General features: G+C 40.3%; 1 protein-coding gene and 1 long non-coding RNA gene across 3 annotated transcripts; one reads left to right on the top strand and one right to left on the bottom strand.

Moving 5' to 3' along the window:
- Window positions 1–245: 245 nt before the first annotated feature.
- Window positions 246–7,611, top strand: LOC144054967 (uncharacterized). 2 transcript variants are annotated; one of them, XR_013294743.1, is made up of 3 exons: window positions 246–412; window positions 2,633–2,735; window positions 5,895–7,611. It is a non-coding gene; the product is annotated as an uncharacterized LOC144054967 (long non-coding RNA). The 2 variants fall into 2 exon arrangements; XR_013294744.1 differs by lacking the exon at window positions 5,895–7,611 and adding an exon at window positions 4,753–4,880.
- rasal3 (RAS protein activator like 3) lies at window positions 2,184–19,118 on the bottom strand. The gene is made up of 17 exons (XM_077570447.1): window positions 18,962–19,118; window positions 14,652–14,707; window positions 14,485–14,570; window positions 12,106–12,235; window positions 11,750–11,848; window positions 11,012–11,665; window positions 9,350–9,494; window positions 9,126–9,270; window positions 8,796–9,032; window positions 8,023–8,224; window positions 7,041–7,132; window positions 6,859–6,972; window positions 5,791–5,956; window positions 5,070–5,180; window positions 4,776–4,966; window positions 4,102–4,186; window positions 2,184–3,999 (listed from the first exon to the last, which is right to left on the bottom strand). Exons 1-17 carry the CDS (start codon window positions 19,002–19,004, stop codon window positions 3,922–3,924), a joined length of 2,634 nt encoding a protein of 877 aa, XP_077426573.1. The 5' UTR covers window positions 19,005–19,118; the 3' UTR covers window positions 2,184–3,921.
- Between the last annotated feature and the right edge of the window lie 1,891 nt (window positions 19,119–21,009).

The raw sequence follows: 21,009 nt of genomic DNA, 5'->3' as shown, positions 1-21,009 counted from the left end.
AACAAGATAACAGTGCCATTAATGTTAACGGTCGGTTAAATCTACGTAACCAGTGGTTAAAGACATAACCGAGTTTTGAACAACCAGGCCCTGGTGTTTAAACTTTACATGAGCAATTCTGTTTTGTTTTGTTTCAATCATTTGATTGTTACTGCTCATGACCTTTCCAAGTCAGTTAATGAGCAACTTTAGCAAACAGCAGTGGCAAGAGGTGTGTCAGTGTGACGTAGCGCTGACGAAGATACAAAAACTAGAAGAAACACAGTTTTTGCAGTGCTGCGTCCCCAAAACCTGAAGGATCTGCAAACATGTCTGCAGGCCAGTTTCAATCGCTGGAGTCAACTCTGGAGACGTACATTCCAGAAGCGGAGCTGAAAGAGGTCAAACGCATCTTGTTTGGCAAGGAGACCAAGTGAGTTGAAATAGTTTGCTGCTCTCATTTACTTTTGCAATCTTTTGCCTCTTCTGTTTGTGGTCAGTTACTGATTCGGAAGAGTGAAGAGGACTTTGCTTCGTTTGATCATTGTGCCACATGGTGATCTTTACCCTTTTGTGCTAGACTAAACAGCTTGTTTTGCACAAGGCAAACACGAATGTTCTGCACAGTGTATTTGTATAGTGAAGCTTAGCTGTTAGCACTATTGCTAATCATCCCAGTATACTCTATTTCAGTATTGGCTCAGGTTGTCTGTAAACACTTGTAACTGATGTTGCATTGGCAATCTGATATCATCTGACTTAATAGCAGAGTTGGATAGAGTAGCCAAATTTTTTTACTCGGGTAAGAGTAGAGTTACTTCAAAATAACATTACTCAAGTAAAAGTAATGCCTTGGTCAGACTACAAGAAAATAGCCCGATTTTGGCCCGACTGACGTGTCGTGGACAAACGGTGCATGTCGTGAACGATTTTGAGGTGTCTTGACGTGCGTGACACGCCTGTTGTCTGGGACGATTCACGACCATCACGACGAAATTCACAACGATTTTTTGCTCGTCTTGTAGCACAAAAAAAAAAACATGACGTTAAACTGTTGGAAGAGATGTGATAGACGTGTTTTGAGTCCAGGCCATTAACAAAATCTAGTGTCCCGCTCCGCCCGGACTCGAGCTGTAGCTTGCCGGCAGCTAGCTCCATCGCAGAAGCGACCCTCCAGCCGCGTCTCGCTTCTCCTGGCGGTCAAAAGGCGGCTTCCCCGTGTCCCCGCCGCCTATGCAGCCTCATGGGATGAGTTTGACGGCAATAGCAAAAAGCTAATATCGCATTTGGCTCAGGCGCTCTGGACCATTCTTCAGATATAATAAACAAGGAAAGAGGTGTTTTCCTGACAAATGCTACTTTAGACATAGGAGCGTCGTAAAGGTAATGAGTGATTATAGCTACAAATTATTTTTGTTATAACTGCATTTAGTAGGATTCAAATCTATGGCAAATTGCACATGTTTAAACAGATTTAAAAGTTGTAAAACAGAATATAATCTATTGGAAGATTTTTGTGGTATATTTTTAATGTTCAATATAGATGTCATAATATTAAAATTGGAGGCCCTGCAAAAGTCCTTGGTGACAAGTCGCACTTCTCTCCAAAGAATGTGTGCGAGCACGTGTGTGTGTGTGTGCGTGCGTGCGTGTGTGGGCAGTGGATGGGGGGAAAAAAAAATTGCAGCGGCACAGGCGAACAGGCCAGGGGCTGCAGCGGCATGACGTGCGCTGCCGGAAACGGGAACTGGTGGCGGGCGCAGCACATGCGCCGCCGAAACTGGAACGGGTGGCGGCCGCAGCACGTGCGCCGCCGAAACGGGAACTGGTGGCGGCCGCAGCACGTGCGCCGCCGAAACGGGAACTGGTGGCGGCCGCAGCACGTGCGCCGCCGAAACGGGAACTGGTGGCGGCCGCAGCACGTGCGCCGCCGAAACGGGAACAGGTGGCTCTTTGCTTGTTGTATTTCCACGCCGAACTTTTGTAATTTTTTTTTTTTTACACCATTACACTACATTGAATACCCCAATATTTGGAAAATGCAGTGACTAAACTACCTTATTATATAGAGTCCTAACTAATGTGGCTATTTTGTCACAGTTAATGACGTCAGGAAAAATGGACCTTTGAATACAAATACAGGACAGTATATACATTTTCAACACTAACTATGGCACACCATAATACAGAAACAAACGTATTGGTAAAGTATTTTTTTTTTATTAAGCGAACAGAAGGCAAACAGATCTTAGCAATGGCAAAACTTGCACTGCATAAATAGGATTGTGTTTTATCGGTCATAAACATACCAGTAGGTAATAGTTGAATGTTAATGTGACTGCATCCTGCAACATTATGTACTATGTTCACAATGATCATTAGTCATATATCCCTTATAAAATAAAATAAAATAAAAAATCCCAAAAAAAACTTTAAGCTGACTGCATGTGCATGGTTTCAAGGATGTCGTGATTGTTTCGAATTCTGCAAAAACATTTAAACCTTCTAGTGCCATGCAGACGCTATAATACAGGAGTCACGTATGCGTTTTTGTTGTTGTTATTGTCTATCATCTATAAATGTAAATACAGTGCTGTATTTGATCTTGTGAATGCAATGAAATAATTCTCGTTTGTCATGTATTCATGTATAGTACATGGAATTTGTCCTCGGCATTTGACTCATCAGAGCAAACACACCGTTAGTGGCACCTACTGGAGCAGGGGGCTACTTAACTGCTGAGGGAGTCTCTTGAGGTAAGTGACTAGATTAGAAAGGCAATTTCAGTGACAAATTTCCACCACAGCAAAGACTATTAGTTGAGTACGATGGCGTATTAGGACCATGCATAAATATTTTTTTAGAGGGGGTGGAACAATCCGAGAAATAAATCTCACACATTTATAAGAAATATACCCGCAGATTTGTCACATTAAAAAGTTGCAATTTGCAAGAAAAAAAATTGCATACATTGACGAGAAATAAACTTGCAGATTTGTGATGAGAAAAAAAATCAGAAACTGACGAGAAATACATGTAGCGTAGCCAGCTATAGTCTGGACAAGGTGCTGGCTTTTGTCCACCAGGAGCTATAAAACATGATGATTTTTTGGTGGTTAATGAAGCACTCTTTATAAAATGAAAAGGCAGAACGGAGACGGATTTCTTCTTAAACTTTACTGGTCACACACTTCCTGACTCTCTATCAGCCGACTAACACTAACCAATTATAGAAGCTAGCAGACTTTAGGTAAATGCAAGTGAATGACTGAAAACAGCAGATTCAACATAACAATTTTGCTACTTGTACAAAAATATGAATGTCTAAGTAATCATTTGGAAACATAAATGCAAAGGTAAATTATACATTTTAACAAATTACCTTAAATGCTTGATCTTCAGGGAGTGAACCTTCGCAAAGCGAGTCGTTTTACCCAACGCTTCAAAGTGTGAATGGTTAATATTATATGGTTGATATCTGCTAAAGCAATTACTATCTTTTTATTTGAAAACCCGACATAAAAGTATTGGTACAAACATCCGAGTACGCTACATATATTTTATCTCACAAATTTGCCACTTTATAATGTCACAAATCTGCGAGTTTATTTCTTGTAATTTGTGAGCTTTTTTCTCACAACTTTGACACTTTATAATGCTGCAAATATTTGAGTTTTTTCTCATAAATTTGTCCGTTTTTTCTCGGTATTTCTCAGGGCTTAACGTAAATGAGAATACCCCAAACGATCTGTTAGAAAACCTTCTGCTCCTGTGAGAATTATTTTAAATGGCGTATTATGCTACAAAATACAAAATAATAACTAAATAAGAGATTAGTTGTGTTCACTGAGAAATGACTGAAAAGCATACTTGCTGGGTATACTCATTGATGTTAACACTAACTACAAAAATATAGAAATCCTTCAGAACTAAACAAATTTGTTACTTTTCATCAGCTTGTTGATTGTTGTACGACTTATTGAGCTGAATGTCCTTCATTAAGCCGGCAAACCGCTCTTCCTATGAGAACATGGGGAAAAATATATATATAAAAAAATAAAAACATCAGCTAACTCATGTTTGTACCGCACGCACACACACATCTAGTTACTGATTCCTTACCAGTACGTTCATCCGTTCAGCTGCTGCAATTGCGATGTTCATCTTACGTTCATCATCCTCCCTCTCCTCCTCAATCATACCCAACCTGTCACAGACACAGACAGCCAAAATCGTACAAATTACCTAATAAGTCATTTTTGTCAACAGTATTGAGTAAATGCAATTCCAACATGGCCAACCATCTAAGTGTTGATGTAGTGTAATGATGACACTATCCTTTCCGGACTATAAATTGTTACTTTTTTCTTTAAGACTGTAAATGTGATGGTCCATTTTCATTCATTGTCATATTGTCTGACCTTTTGTTTTGTTTTAGTTTTTTTCGTTTCCCCAGCCGCCAAGCTCCAGCCCTGAGTAGCATGCTGGAGCTTTTCTTGTTTTAGTTTGGGCTGGTGAATGCCGGTAGCTTTGCTGTTTCTTTGTTAATCTAGATTTTTGCCTTTCATTAAATTAGGGGGACAACGTTGAATCCAACAACCGTTGATTAGGGTTGGTCCCGTGTTGGCTCCACTTATTTATTTTTTTGGTCGGGGTCTCCAGTCTTTTTTGTTTGTTCATTTAAACTTATTTTTGTTTGGGTTGAACAAAGCTTGTGCTTTTTGACCTAACTCCTTTTTGTCTGGCGTCCTTTTTATGTTGTGGTCTCTACAGTAGCCAAAGCAGTTGTAACATACCTGAAGGTGGCGCCAGCAAGCTGCTCCTCTCGCACTTCCAGCAGATTCCGGAGTTCATTCATTTCAGCCTGCAATATTGCATTCTGGTCTTGACTTTGGTTAATGAAGTCCTCCAGTCGCTTTGCCATTTCCAGCTCACGCTCAGTCACCTGGTCTATTCCCAGGCGAAGCTCGGACAGTTCTTGGGCATGCTGGTTTTATGGAATGCAAAGACATAATCTGAGATATGTTACTGAGAATCCATAAATGGTTGCCTTATTTATATGACAGCTTTCTGAGTCAGCTTTGACATACCCTATCCAGTAAGCGGAGTTCCTCCTGCTCTGACTGCATTTTTTTTTCGGGCTCCCTTTTTTGTATATCTTTAATCCATGGAACTGGTGCACATTGTTTGATTGCTTGACTCTGATAAAGAGAAAATAAAACAATATATTATATTATACATGGTTAAAAGTCTCTTAATGGTAGCCAGTTCAGACCGTACCCTGTGTTTTGGCCAAAATAAGATTAAGTACAGATAGAATCCAGTTGGGGCTCAGTTACTCTTTTAATAAGTGAGGAGTTTGGTCTTTGACCTGCTCCATGTGTAAAGTGCCCTGAGACAACTTCTGTTGTGATTTGGCGCTAAAATTGAATTAGGTGTTCATGTCTTTTAGAATTAATATAGAGCAGTGATTAAATTATTGTGTATCAATATATATAATTTTTTGTTATTATTATATTGTATTTTATATATATACATACAGTATATATATATATATATATATATATATATATATATATATATATATATATATATATATATATATATATATAGATACACAATTATTTAATCAATGCTCTATATTAATTCTAAAAGACATGAACACCTAATTCAATTTTAGCGCCAAATCACAACAGAAGTTGTCTCACAGAAGCTAGAGCCCAGAGGTGGTAGTTGTAAAAAACTGTACAATGCAGCTTTACGCAAACGTTAGTTATTTTTATTTTTTATTTTTATTTTTTTAACACTCACAGTTTTTGGTGATGAGATAAGGGGCTGGTTTGTTTCCAAATCTTTTTCATGGTTATTTGTGGGCAGCGCTTCAGAACTTGTCTGCCTCTTCATTTTTTTTTCAGGACGTCGATGTGGAGCACTTTGAGTTCTGGTGACCGGCTTCCTCCTCCGAGCTTTGACATCTCTGTGAAATGAACAAACTTACGTGTCAATATTTCAATCTTTAAATATTTAGGATTTAGAACTGCCAGAATGGAATTTGTTAAAGCTCCCTTCATGTGATGTCTATTTTTTCACTGCTAACTTATTACTCATTCGAGTGATTAACATAATCGAAACTGTTAATGACAATGTTCTACAGTATATGACTGCTCAAAAAGGGTGTCGCTCAACTGGAAAGCTCTTGGAGCATCATGTACTTTAGTTGCGCTTTGTAACAACGGCAATACGAGGGAGCAATGTAATATTGTCTTTTTTTAATCTGTTTGTGTTAAATTTCCAATACATACGGTAGCTACGATTGATTCCTTTAAAAAATATCCCTAATGGAGTATATGCCACGGAGGAGGCGGGACTTCCAACTTCCTGTTTTTTACACATCAGCTTTGTTTCCATTTGCTGTTTGCGACGTGTGGGCCGCCTTTGTGTCCTTCGGTTGCGCGTTCCCGTAGACGGGTGCGAGTGTTGTAGTGTGTCTGTCTCAGTTGTCCGAAGCATTTCAGAGAGTTGAAACGCCCTTGAGACTGTTGGGGGGCGCAGGGGTGGGGGTGCGAGTGTGGGAACACGGCCATCAGTGGCCGGAAACAATGCTGATGTGTGAAACCCGGAAGTCGGAAGTCCATGGCATCTACCCCATTAAGCTGTAGGGCTAAAAAATCAGAAAACATTGCTGGCAGGCTATGAAAATAAAAGCGAGAAAGGAAGTATTAAAGAACATCCCACTGGGTTGTGTAAAATACATATTATGTCATGATATTTTTCAACCATAATGCCAAGGAGGCCTTGCATGTTCTAAAGGATCTTCATAGATTGATGAAAAGATTCAATAGCAGAAAAAGCTCTGAAGTTAGACAGTAGACCACATACCCATCTCTGAGGCTCTTGGAGTCCTGAGGAAGCTGCTGGAGGGATGATTGATGAGGGCTAAATTTGCTCAAGTCTTTTGGAGGGACGTACATTGGTTTGGCTTGTTTCCTTGGGCTGTGAGAAAGAACGGACTTTTACTGAAGTACGACAACAACAAACGAGAGATCTTACTGTCAACATACTTGTTAATTGTGATCTGATGTATCTCAGGGCCCAGTGACTCTGTTATCTGGTTCAGAATCAAAGGCAAAGGGTGCAACCTCTCTATTGTTCCCTAAAGTATATACAGTAAAAACTCTGTCAGCGTGTGTGGAAATGAAAACTATGCAGCTGCAAAAGCACACACACAACAACCAAATGAAAAGTAACCAGTAACAAGAATACAAAGATAACACTCTCAAAGGGCCATCCTTGAAAGAAAAAGATTTACCTGTACATACAAATATTGTCCCCTCTGTTCCTCACCATGCAAAGCAATATTTACACATATTTTTCATAAACAATATATTTGCACATTTAGAAAAAAAATTTATGTATAATTTTTTGCCCGGACTAAATTATTTTTGAATTGCAAAATGGTTGTTTGTGCATTGTAGTATATTTATTCTTATGCCGAGACTTGATTCTATTTGTTTTTAAGTTTTATATTACATTTTTGAAATGTTATTCTTGCCTGTGTAAGAAGCAAAGCAACAATTCAATTCCTTAGCGTAACCACAATGTTTCCGCTCACAATAAAACATCTTGAGTATATTATTAGAGGGGCAGAGGCCTTGTTTTTGTCACCTTTTTCCTTTTTTGTGTGTTTTTTATACTTGGCCAATAAATCTGGTTCTGATTCTTATGGAGAAAAAAAAATCCAAGCCTAGCAAAATATATATTAAGAAAAAAAAAGTTGGTGGAAAATGTTTTGATGCAGGTTAAACTTTTGGTCATAATTCCAAGAGGTAAGTTTGGCATTTCTGTTTTCAGCATGAAACACAATGATGGTGAACATCACAACATATAAGCAATATTACCAAACCAACTTTTGCTTTACTTGTATTTACTGGTGTCCCCCCCTCGGCAAAGAACATTTAACCCCAAACCCTACGAGATATGCACAAACAATTGCAGGACATAAAATTTGGTTATAAAAGTGACAAACTCAAATTTCCTTCGTACCTGATCCTTCAGACAGATTATGTCTACCAGCAGGCCGTGAAGCACAGCCAGTCGCAGAGGTAGGTCAACATAACCATCAAAAGAGCTCATTGGCGCCTCAGTGTATGGATTGGATACTGTTTGGAGAAAGCCCCTCATTCTGTCCCAATACTGCTGTAAGAAGTCATTCATAAATAGCATGTACTCCTCCTTCTCTCCAAACCTGCAGTAGAGCAATAGAGGTGTAAACTGAAAGAGAATGGTTATTCTCTTTTCTTAAAGGGGAAGTCAAACCCCCCCAAAAAATTTGACCTCACTAGTCTACTAAACATGACATTCTGATTAATATTACATTTCTGGAATATGAGCAGCAAAATCCAGCCGATTTTAATCCATCTAAGGGGGCGGCCATTTTGTCACTTGCTGTTGATGACATCAATGTTCCTCAGGACTCTGGCAACACCAATCACAGCTCACCTGTTTTCTGAAGCTGCGCTGTGATTGGTTGTTACCTGAGACCTGGGCAACATTGATGTCATCTTTAGTCGACAACAAGTGAGCAAAATGGCCGCCCTCTGAGATGGACAAAAACAGCTGGATTTTGCTACTCATATTCCATAATATTAATCAGAATGTCGTATTTAGACTAGTGAGGTCACATATAACATATTATTGTCAAAAAAAACTTTAAGGTAGACTTACACTTAAAAATATATATTAATTTAAGTATTTTGTGGAGGTGTTTTTAAAAGTTATGCATAATTACGACTGGCATAGCAAATAAAGGTGCTCACAGAGTGAAGTTTGCCAAGTTCTGTATGACTTTGGCAGTTAGGGTGAGTGTGCGCAGGGTGTTTGGCTCTGGGTATGGTTGTGTCAATCCAAAAAGAGACGGACTGAGGACAGCGGGACACAAGAAACGAAGGAAGAGGGAAGCAGAGATGAGACGTTGGCCAATCTCTGGTTTTCCTTGATCTTCACACAGTTCCGTCCAACTTGAGAAAATCTTGTTCAACTCTTCAGGAAAGTGTCTAAAAACAATGAAATATTTATTTAAATTGAAAACTATTATGAAGATCCAAAAGTGATTTTTCTTTTCTTTTCTGTGAGCTTCATTATCTTACCCATGGAGGTCAATAATTTTCCGCACCACCTCATCACACACTTGCCTCAAGTGCCTCTGGTTGTTTGATAGTTCAGAGGCATGACATTTGCGGGGATCAACTTCGCAATTGTACCCCGTTACATAGAGACGTATGATGAAGTCTCCTGAAATGTAGGAGAAAGAGAGCCCTGTGAAAAAGTATTCCTAATCAAGGGGGAAGCCAGTTCAATTGAACATATTTACCTAGTGTGTCGATGAGGTATTTTTGTCCAACCAACTTCATATATTCATCAATAGCTTTCGTGGCAAGTGTGTTCTCTCGGAAGATAAGAGCCTCCTTGTCTCCAAGACGTTCAATTTCAGCAGTGCCCAAATCAACAAGAAACTCCTGAAACATTATATGCAGGATTGGGAGGGTTACCTTTAAAATGTAATTTGTGACAGTTACAAGTTACCTGCTAAAAAATGTAGTTAGTAACGTAATCCAAGTACGAAAATATTAAAGTAATGTAACTGGATTACTTTGGATTACTCCAATATTGAGTATGCCCATGAAGACAAAATAAAAATAAATATCACCACACTCAACCATCAGATGAGTATGATTTTGTTTACTGCTTTTCAATTGCATAAGTTTTGTAGCTAAATTTAGAGTCCTGAGGTTAATGCTTTGTCTCAGATTACCCACACCACTGAGAAAAAGATCACAACGATCGCTCCAAACTCAATTCACTTAAATGTGGTGAAAACTCAAGTTTTAAAAGTTATGCTCCAGAAGTCACCACCTGTTTAGGATTAGCCTAAAAAATATGACACTCAGCTTGAAAAACCACAACATGTCATCAATCAGGCCGTGATTTTTGATCAACTACTCAGGGCACTGAATCGATCGCAAAAGGAATGTGTTGGCTGCGATTCATTCAATGCTATGAGAAGTAAATTACGTGAATGAATAAGAATATTCACAGGCATGATTAACACATTAAGGGATCTACTTTTATGGACTGGTGCCCGTGCGCTCGGCGTAAAAAAGTGCGCAACTTAATTTTGGTGCGGAGGCAAGTCTCGTATGGGTGCGCTAGGCCTTGCTGGGTGTTCCAGCAGTTGCAGCTGTCGCCCCTGGCAATTTGGTGTCAAAAAATAGACTCGATTTTAAACTCGCACAAACCAAGTCTATGTAGCGGCGCATGCTAAACACATCTTTAGGTGAGAATTCCAGTAGGACTTGATTGTTTAGATTTTTTTTCTTGTATTAACCATGTATTGTGTGTGTATGTGATTATGTATTTTAATAATGTATTGTGAGGTATAAGCGGTTTGGAAAATGGATGGATTGATGGATTGATGGATAAATGGATGGATGGGTGGATGGATGAATGGATGGGTGGATGGATGGATGGATGGATGAATGGATGGATGGATGGATGGAAACCCTATGTGACTCCTCAAATGTATAATAATGCTGACTTGCAAAAGTCAAGTTGCAGCGACGCATCTAAAGTGGAACCTGTGGTTATAATCTGACCAATATTTTGGGCAAAACAAATCTTTGGTGTTCAAGCCATAGTCATGCATGGTGTGATGCGAGAAAATGGAGCATATGGTATTTCCATCAACCTCAGCAAAATGCATCAAAAAATCAAGTGTGTATTTTTGCTTTTTTGTTTAGTCTTTTGCCGTTTTGTAGATTTGCTTGATATTAACAGTTTTATTACTTATTTATTTATTTATTTACTCTTGATGAATGACTGAAATGCTTGTATAGTAAATTCTTATTTTTTTATGATGCTGGAGCACATTATTTACATTTTCTTTAAAAAAAAAAAAGTCACAAATAAGAGGGGTCAACCAGAGTCCCCCAACTTTAGAGGTTTCAATGTTGAAACCCGTTCCATATGTTTTTACCTTTGCTTTGCCGATACTCTGCAGCACATGCACAAGTGCCCCGGCCAGCTCCTCCCTTCCTTTAACATTCAGAAGTGGCTCCAAGCTTTTGCACATTTCTGCATAATTCACAGTCACATACTCAGCAAACTCCTTATATTTCTCCATAGGTAGAACCTGTAGATTCTGGAAACGGGCTTTGATGCGGAGAGAAGCCTGTGGCCCCAGATTCTCTTTGGTGCACCCTGTTGAGAGCTTGTAAGGAATGATGGGATACCATTTCTCCTGATAGGTCCTCCCTTGGATATCGGCTAAGTGTATGTTCACACTACCCAGTGGCTGCAGACCAAACTCATCTCGGGAGTGGCGCTTTTTCTTGAGATCTTCTTCGCGGAAGAGGTGCAAGGTGATTTGTGAGATGCAGGGAAGATTGTCAAGTTCAAAGAACTCTCCCCAGAATAACTGACATCCCCCTGGAACACCTCCGCTGCCACTCAGGCTTCCTGAAGAGCATTCAACAGCCTGACTGGACACCTTTCCAACAGGGCGAGTGGCGGTACGAGCAAACAGAGTCCCATCCAAGTGTACCTCACAGTAATAACGGCGTTTGGGTGGCAGATCCTTTGCTTCCTTCACCCACAGATTTAGGGAGTTCTCTGTGCGCTCAATGTTATCCTGTAAACAGAATTACAGTACATTAAGTAAGTGACATTTTCGGTAGCATTGCCTTTGATGATCAGTTTGGACCAAATAAATCACCTTATTGGGCTGGGCAGCCCTTCTCAAGTCTTCAATCCAACGATCACGCTCTGCAGCTGAGGAGCAGCCAAAACAGTGTGTGTTCTCAGAGTTTATGACCTACAAATGCAAAATATTAAATATACATGAAGTATAGATCAGAACCAACAGTTTTGCATCATTTTAACTTAAGCATTTTGGCGCTCAATTTAAGATTAGCTATTGAACTGCAGCACCAAGCTTAATTTACCCTGAAGACTTCACTAAAGTCACTTTATTCTGTTGGTTGGGGTAAAAGTAGTCGTTACCAGGAAGGACCTGACCAACCAACATTTTACTCTCAAAATGAAGAATGCATGGGTTGAAAAGGACTGTACCTCAAAACAGTACTTCTCCCCTAAAATAGAGCTGTGGACTGGCCTGACCACAGTACTGGCATCTGCACTTAGATCCAGACTTCCAACCGGGCTCACTGGAATCGACACAGACTCCTTGGATCCATAGAGCCTTGAATAAAAACAGAATGAACGTTTCATCACAATGGAAACATTAAGGTTGTATAGACCTTGACTCGGACAAATATGGAGCAATATAATGTACCTTCAGGTTATTGATTCCAAGTAATCATTTTAGTAAGAGAAACTACTGTTTTGTTGTGATTTTTATTGTTGAGTGATATGTTACAGTAGCTGAGTATGGTAAGAAATATTTGTTGTGCAGTGGTAAGTTTGTGTTTTTTCTCTGTATACCTCAAATTAATCATGAAGAATGCTTTTTTATTTATCATTTATTTAACCAGGAATGTGAAAGGGAGTCCTGGCCAAGAGGCGGATCAAGTTACAGTTGCAACAAATTGAACTTTTTTTTTTTCAATTGCTAAAACACATGCATAGCACAATTATTTAAACAGACATACAGAGAGCAAAACCTCTTCTCAAGTCTCCAAAACTCGAAACACATTTTCTGCTTTACACGCATTTTGCAATTCAAAATGGCACTTTTTAAATGAACTGAACACGGTTCTCTGCATAAGACACAACAATCTGACATAAGGTGTTTGCCATTTCAAAACACTGCCATTCAAATTGACACTACATGAGCTAATTGGTCAACATATGTGCCACATGGCCAAACACCTCAGTGGTTAATTGTTATGCCCTCAATCAGGAAATAAGCACTATAAAAAGACCACAGCTAGGCACCTTTTATTTATTGATTGATTTATTTTTACAACAATTGAAGACGTGGCAGCTGGAATTTTTTTATGCAATTTTCTTTTTCAGTTTACTGTTTCGTGAGCATATATTTGTTCACTCCAATGTAAACATATCTGCTATACATATGTTGCACTGACTTTTTTGCGAAAAAAAGAAAAAAACACGTAAATGTTTCAACTGCGTGTGTGTATCTATTTTTTGTGCATGTGAACAATCTGAAGAATGTTCTACAATTTGAACTATGCTAGTATTATGACAGAGCATATTAAAGATGAGAGTGCTTTTCATTATGCCCAACAGTGTGTAGTTGATTAGACATAAATCTGGTAAATGAATGACGTGTATGCCACTTGATACAAAAATTTGCTTTTGATAAAGGTATCTGTAGTTTTGGTTGCGGGATTTTGCAGTTCGGGTGTGTGGTTTTGTGAATTGTTACGTACTTTGATAAAACCAGCCTAGCTTACTAAAGCTGGACTAAATAGTGTTTTAGCAACCAGAAAAAACTGTAAACACAATTTACGATTATTTAACATAAGAATTATATGAAACCGTTACAAGTTAAGGATTTCAAATGAAATGCTCTCAATTTGGATTTAAAGTTATACAAGGAGATAACGTCTATATAAATGTGTAGTCATTTTGCAACAGGTTCCACGTAGAAGGGGTAGAGATGACAAAATGTCATTTAAATGCAAACTGTAAGAATGAACACTTCTCTGGGTGATGAAGTTGCAAATGTAAGAGGACAGTAGTCCAATAATGGCCTTGTAAAAGTGTATCAGTGAGCCAACCTCCTGGCAGTCACTGGAGGCCATCCGAATCAAGAGTACAGTTGACAATGAAGGGTCAAAACCCTACATTTACTGAAAAACCTCATAAAAGCATGGGACACCAAATCAGTCTTTGTCCGGCGTTGAGCTGAAGCATTCATATATATTTCAAGTCTCCATAATCAAAGATGGATTTTTTTTTTTAAGTGTTGCTGTTATAAATCATTTCTAACCTTACAAGAAAAATCTAATTTATTTCTGAAACGGAAAAAAATGAATTTTTATAAAAATATGTATGTTTTTAATAAAAGTGTGCATTTTATGACTGAAGTGTGTCATTTTGCAAACAATGTAGAAGTTATACAAATTGAGCGTGGTGTTTGGATAATTGTAGCAATATTTTGAAAAAAAGAGCCCTATTTTCAAAATTATGAAGGGAAAAAAACTGTAAACGGAACGTAGCACTGAATGTTATTGCTAATGTCTGTTACTGCCACACTATTCAATACTGATAAATGACCTGTGAAAAGTGGGTGTGACACCTTGCAAGAATATTGAAATTGTCTTTCAAAACGCAGTGTATTGATCTATATAAATTGTGACAGTAAAAAATATTTAAAAGTTGTTAAATGAAGGTAATGACTTTTATCTCAGCATTTTGCAGCATGTACGGTGTGTGCATGTGAGTGTGTGTGTGTGTGTGTGTGTGTGCGTGCGCGTGAATGGCGCGAGCCAGGATGTGACCTAAAATTTGCATTAAATTTACCTGCTTCCTTTGTTTAGCCCCATGTGGTTGAGTTGAGTGTTGCTATTTGTCTTGGCCTTGTTTTCAAGACGTCGCTTTATAAGCGCCTTCAGGGGGAAACGTAACAACATTTAAAATGCATTTGCAACATGTCGTTAATCATTATGTTTGACATATGCCACACTCACCCGCACGCCACCATCTTCTTTCTTCGGTCGAGGGTTCACGTGGTCAGGACTACATTCTAAAAGGAACACATATGAGACATAAATAAGTGTGAAAAGCTCACTCCTACTGTAAATTACCAACACAACTCATATGTGCTTTTCCACTGGAGAAACGTTGACATTTCAAACATTAGCCAATACAGGATGCGGTTTTAAGCAGAGGTGGCAAAAGTACTCGCACACTGTACCTAAATAGATGCACAGAAACTTGTAAAAAAAATTTGGTAAAAGCATATTGATTCCATTTATTTACTTAAGGAAAAGTACCAAAAAAATTGTACACGCCCTGAAATGTAATTAAGGTAAGTACAAAAGTTTACTGCTACAGTACTTATATACATACACTATTTGTTTTTATAACACAACGACAAAAATAGATTTCTGCATACAAATATATTATCATAGGGCTTAAGCTGAGAAGAAAACAAAGCAAGTGAGCACTGGCTCAGGCTTCAATGCCATCAAAACAAGGTGTTCCCAGAGCTTTGGTAATGTGTTTTTGTTAACTGACAAACAAAAAAATGCAAATAAAATCTCAAATGGATGCTTCTCAGAATATGTTGCCATTTTTAAGGCCGGTAGTGATTCTAAGAAAGAAGAGATAAATAGCTAGATCTGCTTTTTGGGATAATAAAAGAATAGTGATTAAGGGATACACTGAAAGACTAATACACGTCACATACAGCCATCAACAAACACAACAGTTAACAATATTCTGAAGCAAAGTAGAGTAAACAAAAGTAGCTTACAAAAATTACTAAAAGCATGCACTCACCACATTAAAACGTATTAACAGACGAGTAAAGAAATAAGAGTAGTAATCTAAAATAATTAAAAGGAGAAAAACATGATTTTAAAATGATGAGTTCTTAAAAAAAAAACTTTAAATTTGTCTTGTACCTTGTCTTACCATATCCCTATCTCTGTTTATGTTTTATATCTAGGACTAGGGGATTCGAGAGTTTCTAAAAAAACAAAAAAAAAAACGTGTCAGTGGTTGAATGTTATGCTCGTTTAATTTCGGACTTTTCAGAGAATATGACAGGTGGTCAAATAAATTTATGTTCTCAAAATTGTTCAAATACATTTTGATTGTGATCTAGGCATTAAAATTGTTATAAAATTTTTTGATCGAATACAACATAAATATTGATGTTGGAATTATTGATGGGTGGAATGGTAAGCTATTTTAGACTGATATACACAAATACGCGTAAAATTTTACATCTTACTTAAATGACTGTGTCTATCCATCATCCATCCATCCATCCATCCATCTTCTACCGCTTATCCAATGTCGGGTCCCGGGGACAGCAGCTTTAGGAGGGATGCCCTGACTTCCCTCTCCCCAGCCACTTCAACCAGCTCCTCTGATGGGATCCCAAGGCGTTCCCTGGCCAGCCGAGAGACATAGTCTCTCCGGCGTGTCCTGGGTCATCCCCTGGGCCTCTCGCCGGTGGGACATGCCCGGACCACCTCTCCAGGGAGGTGTCTAGGAGGCATCCGAACCAGATGCCCAAGCCACCTCAGCTGGCTCCTCTCAATGTGGAGGAGTTGCGGCTTGACCCTGAGGCCCTCCCGGATGACCGAGCTTCTCACCCTATCTCTAAGGGCGAGCCCGGACACCCTGCAGAGGAAACTCATTTCGGCCGCTTGTATGCGGGATCTTGTTCTTTCGGTCACGACCCACAGCTCGTGACCATAGGTGAGAGTAGGAACGTAGATTGAGTGGTAAATCGAGAGCTTCGCCTTTCGGCTCAGCTCCTTCTTCACCACAATGGACCGATACAGAGTCCGGACCACTGCAGGCGCAGCACCGATCCACCTGTCGATCTCCCGCTCCATCCTGACCTCACTCGTGAACAAGACCCCAAAATACTTGAACTGCTCCACTTGGGGAAGGATCTCAGCCCCGATCTGGAGAGAGCACGCCACCCTTTTCCGACTGAGGACCATGGTCTTGGATTTGGAGGTGCTGATCTTTATCACAACCGCTTCACACTCGGCTGCGAACCGCTCCAGTGAGAGTTGGAGATCATGGCTTGAAGAAGCCAACAGCACCACTTCATTCAGATGCAATGCCGAGGCCACCAAACCGGACCCCCTCAATGCCTTGGCTACGCATAGAAATTCTGTCCATAAAAGTTATGAGCAGAATTGGTGACAAAGGACAGCCATGGCGAAGTCCAACCCTCGCTGGAAATGAATCCGATTTACTGCCGGCAATGCGGACCAAGCTCTGGCACCGGTCGTACAGGGACCGCACAGCCCGTATCAGGGAACTCAGTACCCCGTACTCCCGAAGCACCCCCCACAGGACTCCACGAGGGACCCGGTCGAACGCCTTCTCAAAATTCACAAAACACATGTAGACTAGTTGGGGGAACTCCCACGCACCCTCAAGGACCCTGCAGAGGGGGAAGAGCTGGTCCACTTTTCCACGGCCGGGACGAAAACCACCCTGCTCCTCCTGAATCCAAGATTCGACTTCCCGACTGACCCTCCTCTCCAGCACCCCTGAACAGACCTTACCAGGGAGGCTGAGGAGTGTGATTCCTCTATAGTTGGAACACACCCTTCGGTCCCCCTTCTTAAAGAGGGTGACCAACACTCCGGTCTGACAATCCAGAGGCACTGTCCCCAATGTCCACGTGATGTTGTAGAGGCGTGTCAACCACGGCAGCCCTACAACATCCAGAGCCTTTGGGAACTCCGAGCGGATCTCAACCACCCCCGGGGCCCTGACACCGATGAGCTTTCCAACCACCTCAGCGACTTCGAACCCAGACATAGGAGAGCCCACCTCGGCAAAATTGAGGAGGACTTCGAAGCACTCTGCCCACCAGCTCACGACGGCCCGAGTCGAGGTCAGCAGCACTCCATCTCCACTATACACACTGTTGACGGTGCACTGCTTTCCCCTCCTGAGATGCCGGATGGTGGACCAGAACTTCCTCAAAGCCGTCCGGAAGTTGTTTTCCATGGCCTCACCGAACTCCTCCCATGTCCGAGTTTTTGCCTGAGCGACCGCCCAAGCTACGTTCCGCTTGGCCAGCCGGTACCTCTCAACTGCTTCCGGAGTCCCAAAGGCCAAAAGGGTCCGATAGGACTCCTTCTTCAGCTTGATTGCATCCCTTACTGCTGGTGTCCACCAGCGGGTTTGAGGATTTCCGCCACAACAGGCACTGACCACCTTATGGCCACAGCCAATCCCTCTGCCGGAGGTGGGCATTGAAACTCCTTCTGACAGGGGATTCCGCCAGACGTTCCCAGCAAACCCTCACAATACGTTTGGGTCTGCCAGGTCTGACCGGCATCTTCCCCCACCATCAGAGCCAACACACCACCAGGTGGTGATCAGTTGACAGCTCCGCCCCTCTCTTCATCTGAGAGTCCAAAACATGCAACCGCAAATCCGATGACACGACTACAAAGTCGATCATCGAACTGCAGAAGAAGTCCAATAACAAAACACCACTCGGGTTCTGCTCGAGGGGCAGTTCCTCCCAATCATGCGCTCTCCAGCACACCCTCCAAGGACTCCAAAAAGGGTGGGTACTCTGAACTGCTGTTTGGTGCATATCAGGACCCGTCTCCCCACCCGAAGGCAGAGCGAGGCTACCCTCTCATCTACCGTGGTGAACCCCAACGTACTGTGACTGTGTCTACAAAATTTTATTTGGCAATATTGAATACAGTATTCCCTATACTTGTATTATTATTTAAATATAATACAACAATTATCTTCATTCCTAAAATTAAATGTATTTAATATTTTAACATATATAACATATACAGTATACCTGTACATTACACAAGTAATACTTCATTATTTTTTCCTTAGTTTTAGTTTTGAGTTTGCTTGAGCCTTTAAATATGATTTTAATCACGATAGTTCACACATTGTCTGTAAGATGACAATGTTAGGGAAATATTCCTATGTGCTGCAAAGTGTTAATTATGTACAGTAAAAATTTAACAATGATTACTTTTTATAATACCGTATGTACATCTTATTCCATGTTTGTTTTATTTTTTGAATAATCATGAGATTAGAGTGAGATAAGAGCACAATTTGCACATTTTTATCTCCGCCCCTGATGGAGGTCCAGAAATTTAAAAAACTGAAGCTATTTTGGCCCCACGGCCCACAGCCTATCTATCTTTTTCTTTTTCTTTTTTAATGCGGTGTTGTTATCCGGTTTTCCAAAGTTGAAAAAAAGCAACACACTAAGTACAGTAACAATATATTTGTACTTTGTACCACTTACCCAACGCCCCGCCACACACAATCCAACGTCTGAATCCCATCATTTAGTACGAATGGTCTTGTTTCATCAATATGTCCCCCTGTAACGTTCCCTGCTCTCTTTGGGAGTCCAATGTTGCGAGTACACCAACCAGCAAAAAGCAATGCTAACCCTAGGATGCACTGAACTTGAATGAAAATTGGACTTTACCCTATGCTTTCACTTGGCCAAGAACAACTTGTGATGCTATCTCCACCCCCCCCCCCTCCCCCAAAAAAAAAGAGGAAGTAATTTGACATTCACACGCTTGGATAAACATTCTGTTATTTCCTCTGTGGCTGTCTGCAGGATTCAGACATCTCCTTTAGCTGATGTCTGTACGGTAGCACTTCTGTTTTGGAGGCAAGTGAGTATGAAATTGTCACCTTATTTTTAAAATGAATTATTCATTTATTGACCTGTGTCGATGTCCACAAGATTCTGCATGCTGAGGTTGGACAGGCAGCTGTTAACACGCTTTCGGGTCCACATTGTTGGCTGGGGACATACACAGAAGCAAAACCCTGAAAACATCTGAAAACAAAGTTGTGTGGATGTGTGGATGTTACTTCTTCCTCGGTGCAGATGAGAATCTGTCCGTCTTGAAGAACACAGTTGCTAATGTTCCATAAGGTAACTTCTTGAGGTTGCGCCCACTGGTTTTTAGTGGGTTCTGTGGACACAGCTTCATTCTCACCTTCACCCAAACACAGTTAACAGACAAACAGGCATATAGTTAACCAAAATGCGTTGATGCAACTCAAAAGCCTTAATTCTGATGAGATAACAAAGATGACAGAACATGCAGCTTTTCTAAACCAGCAAAAACTGGACCATAGTTACATGCATATGCTTGCTGGCCTCTGTTTTTTTTTTTTTTAATCTCCTCATCGCTCTAGACCACTTCCATTTTAAAAGTGGAAAGTGATGCTATCTGTCTTTCCAAGACACACGGAGCTGCACACTTCCTGTGAGTTTTCCTCAATGTTAATTTTCACCAATGTGAGGCTTGAAACAGCAATGTATCAGAATACATCATGTAGCCAAAATAATCCATTGATTCATTAATTTGGCTGAGTCTTGTTTTTTTGGTGTGACAGAAAATACCTATTCTTCATTATTTTCTTCTATAGGCAGACATTTCACCTCATTCTTTTCTTCCAGTATTTCTTTTTTTGCACTTTCTTGGATCATTTATTGAACAAAGCCCAAAATTTCATCTTGGGCTTGAATTTTATGGGGCTTGACAGATGATTTTTCTGTAGCTTTTGTGCGGAATTTTATAATTATTTAGCTTTCATCACACATTTGCATATCATCACCCTCTTAAAATAATTGCCTGTTTTTTTTATTAATTATTTTTTTGCTTAAATCATCTCGTCATGATGCAAATGGTTAATTTTGTTTGTGTTTCCTGAAAAATCTAAAAAAAATGACTTAGGCGATTATTTAAAGAAGGTGTTAATATGCTTGATGTTCTGACATTTTACATGATCTGATTGTCTCCATGCATTCAATAGTTAAATGTGTTACTAGTCATCATCTTTAAATGACACTACAACCACAAGTCAACTACCGAGCACACCAAATTCTCTGAAGCACAGACCAAGTAATGTAGCTTGATCATCTGCAGCCAATGATAGCCAAGCAGGGCTTAGCATCATGAATCATTTGTGTCAGGTGTGTGTCTTGACCTCCGCCGAACCCCTGAGACTGAAGCCCCGTCCAGACGGAAGCAAAGCCAGCTTCGTTCCTCAAACAAATCTCGTGCACACAGAAGCATTTCAAGACTTGCGTGAGTCCAAAAGAAGGCGCTGAGGACGTTTAACGGCTGTAATGTATATGCCAAGTCTGGAGTGGCGCTGTAGCGCAGCCACAGGGAGTTAATGGAAAGTGTAGATAAAGAATCAGCGAAGAAGATGGACACTTTTTTTTCCTAACTTTATTGCAAACCTAAAGAACAAAAATGGCTTTGCATGTATCAAAACAACATGGAAAAAGACAAACACATAAGAAGGGACTTATTTTGC

The sequence above is a fragment of the Vanacampus margaritifer genome, chromosome 7, assembly GCF_051991255.1.
Source record: "Vanacampus margaritifer isolate UIUO_Vmar chromosome 7, RoL_Vmar_1.0, whole genome shotgun sequence".
Taxonomy (NCBI): Eukaryota; Metazoa; Chordata; class Actinopteri; order Syngnathiformes; family Syngnathidae; genus Vanacampus; species Vanacampus margaritifer.
This window is presented reverse-complemented; position numbering and strand designations above follow the sequence as displayed.